The sequence below is a fragment of the Danio rerio genome, chromosome 6 (assembly GCF_049306965.1).
Source record: "Danio rerio strain Tuebingen ecotype United States chromosome 6, GRCz12tu, whole genome shotgun sequence".
NCBI lineage: Eukaryota > Metazoa > Chordata > Actinopteri > Cypriniformes > Danionidae > Danio > Danio rerio.
This window is the reverse complement of record NC_133181.1, coordinates 62,742,501-62,750,881: the sequence shown is the minus strand read 5'-3', so window position 1 is coordinate 62,750,881 and position 8,381 is coordinate 62,742,501. Positions and strand designations below refer to the sequence as shown.

General features: G+C 38.7%; 1 protein-coding gene across 1 annotated transcript in view; it reads left to right on the top strand.

Annotated features, from left to right (window-relative positions):
- Positions 1 to 5,817: 5,817 nt before the first annotated feature.
- The window catches only part of fam210b (family with sequence similarity 210 member B), a 9,405-nt gene continuing 6,841 nt past the window's right edge, over positions 5,818 to 8,381 (top strand). The window contains 1 exon segment of the mRNA NM_001033751.2: positions 5,818 to 6,435. Coding sequence (NP_001028923.2) covers positions 6,136 to 6,435 — 300 coding nt within the window. The 5' untranslated portion in view covers positions 5,818 to 6,135.

The following is an 8,381-nucleotide window of genomic DNA, read 5'->3' as shown; positions in this document are numbered from 1 at the left end:
GTAAGATATACATCACAGATACATAGACATGACAAACATAAGGTCATGAGTATTTTCCCAAAAGACTTGGATAAAAATAACATTTATTGTGGAAAAATAAATATATCTACACACACACACACACACACACACACACACACACACACACACACACACACACACACACACACACACACACACACACACAGTGCTTATCATAAATGAGTTGACCCCTCACAATATAAATGAATATTTTCTCCAGGATGCTTTACAGTACACTGTAAAACCCAACAGGCAACTATACTGAATGAAATGAGTGCAGTTAACTCAAAATTGACTGAAAGTTAATTCTACTCATTTGAAAAGAGTTTTGAACTCAGTGTTGAAGGTAAAGAGTTTATTAAACACCTCGTTACTTCAACAGTACTAATATAGATTAGTTTTTGAAACTCAAATGGTTTGTTGCAAGCGGTCTCCTCAAATGGTTAGAGTTACCTTAACTTACTGGGTTTTACAGTACTCAGTTAGTTTGAGTTCTCTTCATTTATTTGGTTTTACCGTGCTCAAATTGCTTCATTTACTCTAATGGATAAAGTTCACAGTATTAGGATTAGTTTTGAACTAAAATGGTTTGAGTTACTTTAACTTATTGGGTTCATTCATTCATTTTCTTGTCGGCTTAGTCCCTTTATTAATCTGGGGTCGCCACAGCGGAATGAACTGCCAACTTATCCAGCACATGTTTTACTCAGCGGATACCCTACCAGCTGCAACCCATCACTGGGAAACATCCATACACACTCATTCACACTCATACACTACACACAATTTAGCTTACCCTATAGCGCATGTGTTTAGACTGTGGTGGAAACCGGAGCACCCGGAGGAAACCCACGCCAACTCGGGGAGAACATGCAAACTCCACACAGAAACACCAACTGACCCAGCCGAGACTCAAACCAGCGACCTTCTTGCTGTGAGGCAATTGTGCTACCCACTGCGCCAGCATGCTGCCCCAACCTTTTGGGTTTTGCAGTCTGTGCAGATACATTAGATTAGTCAGAACCAAAGACAAAACTGATCAACTCCTCTAACAAAAATGTCTGAGTAGCCCAAATGTATATTAAATTAAAATTTGAAAAAGAGGAAAAATCAAGAGAGACAAAAAATATATTAAATTTAGTTTTAGTTGTTTAAATTTTAGTTTTTTTTGCAATATTTTGCATGAATTTGAAAGAATTATCTTTCTATTTCTATAAAGATGACAATATATGATAAAATCTGTGACTAAAATATTATTTTAATAAATGTATCTGCTTAATAAATCTTCTTTGTTCATATGCACTGAAATATATGATCTATATTCACTGAGGAATGGACAACAATATTCATCTCAAAATGGGGTGAAGTCATTTATGCTGAGCTCTGAATATATCCATTTCAATTTGTTCTCCTGTGTAGTGTTTTCTCAATAATTAATGCTCCAAATCTTTATATATTTTGTAATTTAAGAAATTCCAAATCCATATTTAATAAAAAATTGTTGTATTACATAAAAAAACAGCACAAAAGCATGCAGAAATACTGGATGTGAATGTCAGAATCGAGACAGGAGGAGTACAAGCTGTAAAACCACTGATTTCAGACAAGATGAACAGTTATAAATGCAATCGGTGTCAGTCTCAGTCTGAAGCTTCATCTCTTCAGTTCTGAATCAGGAATAAACATCACGGTTTCGCAAAGTGAAAGATCAAATATTAAGTAGATATGACGTATGAAAGGCTGATGACTGCTGATTCAGATGCTTCAGTTCTGCAAACACATCAGTCTCTTGTCGCACGCATGCACGCACGCACACACGCACACACACACCAGTGTTGTAATCAGCTACAAACCCCAGTTGTTTAAATGGGTTTTCTGCTGAAAATGAGAATACTTTTAGTATTTTAGGTCATGTAATTAAAGTAACGTATAATCAGCGGTGGGAGGAGTATTATTACTTACACAAAAATGTAGCTCAAGTGCAGTTTTGTGATTCACGTTGTGTTTTCAGTTTATTTGCGGCTGTTCATTGCATTATGGGATGTTGATCTCTGCTTTGTCCACTTTTAATGTTGATGTGCAACACCAAGCCAGACGATATATCACCTTAAACTAGTAAATGTTCATCTGCCACTTTTTGAAACTTTTCAAGGTTACAAGTTCAAGATCCCATAATGCATTTCATTCATTCATTTTCTTGTCCGATTAGTCCCTTCATTAATCCGGGGTCGCCTCAACGTAATGAACCGACAACTTATCCGGCACGTTTTTACACAGCGTATGCTCTTCCACCCACAACCCATCACTGGGAAATTCACACACACACTCATACACTACAGACTATTTAGCCTACCTAGTTCAGCTGCACCACATGTGTTTGGACTGTGGGGGAAACCGGAGCACCCGGAGGAAAACCACGTGAACGCCTGGAGAACATGCAAACTCCACACAGAAACACCAACTGAGCCGAGGCTCAAACCAGCGACCCAGTGGCCTTCTTGCTGTGAGGTCATAGCACTACCTACTGCACCACTGCGTCGCCTATAATGCAATGCAACTTTGTTTTTTAAAAGTTGTAAAAGCATTATTTTTACATTGTTATATTATTTTTATAGCGTAAAAAAGGTCATATTCTGGCTTAAGGGGTCTCAAACAACAGGCTGAAATGTGCAAGATCAAAAAACAATAGCCCCTTTCACACATACAGACCTTTCTGGAAAATTACCGGCAATTTTTGAATTTTTGAAAATACCGGTAAATTCGTTCTGGCTATTTTCCGGAAAGAGAATGCTGCGCTGTGTGAACGCAGAAGGAAGATTGCTGGAAAGAGCGTGTGCACGTCTAGAACCTGCTGACGTGAGACGTCTACTTTAGCCAATCAGAACAGTATATTATGAGAATAAAAGCCTTTGAATATTTTTCCAGACACTTTTAGCTGCTAGAAGTTAGTCAGATCACGTTTATATTTTCATCTTAATGCCAACTGTGTAAATAATCATCGATAAGATGCTTATGATAAGCCGTTGTTTGTTTACCTTCAAGCTTTGCGTGTGCCTGTGAAACAGCCTGTGAGCGCCTGCACACACACATATTATGAACATCTCGACATGCGAAAGTGATCCTGTGAAAGTTGTTCACAATATTGATCATCCACATAGTTTGTAATTTAGTCAAATGTTTACAAATACAAGTGCAGCCGTTTAAAGCTCATTTGTGGTGAATGATGTCAGAATTTACCGGTATTTTGGAATGGATGTGTGAATGCTCTTTTCCGGAAAAATTCTGTAACGTCCTCGCCTGTGTGAACAGCGCTTTTTTGTAAATACCTGTAAAGTCGTTCCGTAAATTTTCCGGATATTTACCGGTATCACTGTGTGAAAGGGGCTATTGTCTTATAATGTGCACTTATTTTTTACCTGATTATCCCAGCGACTCCCATATGATTCGTTCAGCTATTCATTTGTTCCCAAACCCCCCCTTAGCACGAAGCTAATCTGCGCTGATTGGACTGATGACCCAGTCTGTTGTGATTAGTCAACTAGGTTCAGCACGAGACAGAGAAACGCCCACCACGGCTACAGTATGAAGTAGCAGAGAGTATGTGAGAGCCCAATGCAGGAGTGCAGTAAAACAATGCAGTTAAACACCAGCATATACTCTCCTCTTAACCCCAACCCCAAGTAATTATAGCAAACGGCCGGTGAATCCCACGTTGTAGCGTACACTGTTAAAAAAATCCATGATTTTACCGTTTTTTTCCGGCAGCTAGGGTGGATAAAAATATATAGAATAAGCCATTGAATTACAGACATTAACCGTAAAATACCGGACTTTAAATTACAGAAATTTCCTTAATTTAAATTTTCGGTAAATGTCTGTAATTTACCTTCTGTTATTTTACAGTAAATGTCTGTAATTTACCTTCTGTTATTTTACAGTAAATGTCTGTAATTTACCTTCTGTTATTTTACGGTAAATGTCTGTAATTTACCGCATGTTATTTTACGGTAAATGTCTTTAATTTACCGCATGTTATTTTACTGTAAATGTCTTTAACTTACCGCATGTTATTTTACTGTAAATGTCTTTAACTTACCGCATGTTATTTTACAGTAAATGTCTGTAATTTACCGCATGTTATTTTACTGTAAATGTCTTTAATTTACCACATGTTATTTTACTGTAAATGTCTGTAATTTACCGCATGTTATTTTACTATAAATGTCTGTAATTTACCTTTTGTTATTTTACTGTAAATGTCTGTAATTTACCGCATGTTATTTTACTGTAAATGTCTGTAATTTACCTTCTGTTATTTTACGGTAAATGTCTTTAATTTACTGCATGTTATTTTACGGTAAATGTCTGTAATTTACCGCATGTTATTTTACGGTAAATGTCTGTAATTTACTGCATGTTATTTTACGGTAAATGTCTGTAATTTACTGCATGTTATTTTACGGTAAATGTCTTTAATTTACCGCATGTTATTTTACTGTAAATGTCTTTAACTTACCGCATGTTATTTTACTGTAAATGTCTTTAACTTACCGCATGTTATTTTACAGTAAATGTCTGTAATTTACCGCATGTTATTTTACTGTAAATGTCTTTAATTTACCACATGTTATTTTACTGTAAATGTCTGTAATTTACCGCATGTTATTTTACTATAAATGTCTGTAATTTACCTTTTGTTATTTTACTGTAAATGTCTGTAATTTACCGCATGTTATTTTACTGTAAATGTCTGTAATTTACCGCATGTTATTTTACTATAAATGTCTGTAATTTACCGCATGTTATTTTACTGTAAATGTCTGTTATTTACCTTCTGTTATTTTACGGTAAATGTCTTTAATTTACTGCATGTTATTTTACGGTAAATGTCTGTAATTTACCGCATGTTATTTTACGGTAAATGTCTGTAATTTACTGCATGTTATTTTACGGTAAATGTCTGTAATTTACTGCATGTTATTTTACGGTAAATGTCTGTAATTTATCGTATCTTATTTTACTTTTTTTTTTCCTGCCGGAAAAAAAACTGTAAGTTAATTTTTTTTACAGTATAGGAGCACAGGAACACACACAGCACACGGTTGGCTATACTGTGTTGTTGTTGTGAAAATAAACATTAACCCTTTATTCCCCTCAGCCGAATCTCCATCTGTCAGTGATCAACATCTTCAGTCATGATCAGTCCTGTGATCCCCCACGCCTCCGCTAATGTCTGAAGTGAAAGCGTGATCTCATTTTACCAGAACTGGAGCTACATATTTGGTGATGTATTGATATTAACGTTGATGTGATCTAACAAAAGATCCGAACCCAACTCTATTCGTTTTCGACTTGTTTTTTTTTTTAAGTTCCCAGCTTCTGCAGGTTGCAATGTCCCGAATTTTGCTTGCCAATTTTAAGCCAAATGTATGTAATGGATTGTTTTGGTTCCATTTGGAATTGAGCCCCGGGGACAAGAGTAAGTCCTCTGATTTAGCCCATCCCCCCCAGGTCCCATTCATTCAACCTTGAGTCAAATATATTACTAATGTATCAATAGTTTTAAACAGGCTGCACCTTCAGATTTAAACCTCAGCTGGATGTTTTTATTCACTCAGAGCTGAGCTGTGAGATCATTCGCAGAAACCCATAACAGGGGCTCTGGCTCTGCCATTGCCTTATATGATATGCAAATGTGTGCTAATTTCGATATATGGCGCCGCCCTGCGGTGCTGTTACAGCTCTTATAGCACTCTTGTCCTCTTGAATAAACACGTGTGAGCTCCAGTGACTCAGTTTGTCCACCTGAACTGAAGTGTGGGTGAAATGTCAACCACAGAAGAGGGAGGGATGTCTCACGCTTCCTGTGGGCGCAGATATGATATTGATCATATAATATAGATATTGATTTTAAAACTGCAAACATTTGAGGAGGTGTTGAAGATCATTTAACAACCGAAATCAAAACGCGCTTACATTCAACACGATATCAGTACTACAATACACAGTGAGTGTCTCCAGCGGAGGGGGCGGATCTTAACGGCGGGTCACCGATCAGCTGAGGCGGGATCTGCACAGGCTCATATCCCCCGTTTCTCCGTTCATGTCGGAGCGATGTTTCAGCGCGTTTCTGGAGCTCCTTCAGTCCTGCAGCGGCTCGTGTTTACCGGCTGCTGCTGCCGCCGTGTTTACCGGAGATCACCGGCGGTTTCCGTACGCCACATTCTGCTGGAGGATCACGCTGGCGGATGGCGGACGGCGGTGCTCTCGGTGACCGGGTGTAGAGGATTCACCAGCGACACAAACACCGGGAAACTTCGGCCGCTTTTATCAGTTAGGTCTTCATTCGTGATGCAACCAAGACGGTCGTTAACGACACCGGAGAAACACGAGCGCGCGGCGGATATTCGCTCGGTGAGTCCTGCTGCTGTTATGAGGGCTGCTTTATTATTGTGTTCTGACATGTGCATGCTGAGGAGTTACATAAAATGCGCTTTGTTTTTTTTTGTTTAAGCGAGTGTGTGTGTGTGTGTGTGTGTGTGTGTGTGTGTTCTCACGTATTTAATAATAATAGTCGGTGGTTATTGTTAGTCGGGTGTTTGTTTACTGACATGTGCATGCTATAGAGTAACCATAAATGCGCTTTGTTTTCAGTTTAAACGTGTGTGTGTGTGTGTGTGTGTGTTTGTTTGTGTGTGTGTGCGCGCGCGCGCGCTTGTGTGTGTGTGTGTGTGTGTGTGTGTCCTCACATGTTTAATGTTGGTTTATATTGTTTATTAGTGTTGTTTACTGACATTGTGTTGGTAGTTTGCTTCATGTGCGTTGTTTTCAGTTAGCGTGTGTTATGCTTGTGTGTGTGTGCGTGTGTGTGTGTGTGTGTACTTTTTTACAGTCATTGGTGTGTGTTTGTTGATTGTGTGTGTGTGTGTGTGTGTGTGTGTGTGTGTGTGTGTGTGTTCTCGTGTGTTTATAATAGTCGATAAGTCGCTGGTTATTGTTCATCAGTGGTGTTTATTTCAGGGTTTGTTAACATGCTCGTATTACAGGGTTCTGTTGTGTTGAGAGTTTACTTCACATAGTTGGTTTTCACTTTCAACGAGTGTTTGTGGTGGTTGTTGTTGTGTGTGTGTGTGTGTGTGTGTGTGTGTGTGTGTGTGTTTATACTGTAGATCTCTCTGTGTGTGTTCTCGCGTGTTTAATATCATCATTCTGACGTACACACACACACTCATGTCTTGTTAACACTGTAGTAGTCTCCTTTTGACTTCCTCTGCCTGCACACACGCACTCTCTTTTCTTAATTTTCTGTCAGTCTGCTCTGCTCATTGTGTAAATTCGGTGTTATGGTGTTATTTACCATGTTACAGTGATGGTGCAGCTTTCTGTGCTGCTTGTTTTGGGTTATGATGATGATGATGATGATGTCAGATTATTCATGTTTGAACAGGACTGATTCCTCTAGTTCTGTAGATCTGCTGTGTGTGTGTGTGTGTGTGTGTGTGTGTGTGTGTGTGTGTAGTTTAGTTGGTCATCTTTCACTTTCATTCAGTTGTCAAACAGAAGATCATTCCTGATGACGTGCTGCTTTCTCACTTTGTGTGTGTGTGTGTGTGTGTGTGTGTGTGTGTGTGTGTGTGTGTGTGTTATACTGTAGGTTGGGATTACAGACTCAGTTCACCCAAAAATAAGAATTCAGTCATCATTTACTTTGGCTTGATGCAAAACTGTTAAACTTTATTTTCTGCAAAGGAAGATATTTTGAAGAATGCTGTAAAGCAGAAACCATTGACTTCTTCTAGTGTATTTGTTTTCCTACTGTTGAACTCAATGGTTTTAGGTTTTTGTCTTCTTTTAGGTAGAAACAAAAACAGAAGTATCTGATAAAGGTTAATAAACAGGTTTATTGGAGTAAATAGTGAGTAGATGTTCATTTTTGGGTGAACTGCACCTTTAAGCGTGGAGTTGAGGAAGAGGACAAACACAGATAAGAGGAAAGACAAGATAAACATCACAACTGCAGTGAAGAGGACATATTCAAAACGTGTGTGTGTGTGTGTGTGTGTGTGTGTGTGTGAGAGAACAACGCTAGTTCATGAGCTGCTCTGGTTAACCGGTCAGTCGAGTGTCTGTCGTGTGTCCACTGGTTTAGTTGTTTGTTTCAAGGTCGAAGGTCACTTCACACCACTTCCTCTTCCTAATCCTTGAGGAATGTCTGTGGAAGGTTTTTATTCAGTTTCAAGAACGAAACAATGGCCCGAGTGTGCCCTGATGTGCTGATTTCTGAAGGTTGATCATTTCACAGCTGATAAAGAGACCTGTTGGAGTTTCTGCTGTGTGCTCATCATGACTTTCAGTTTTTA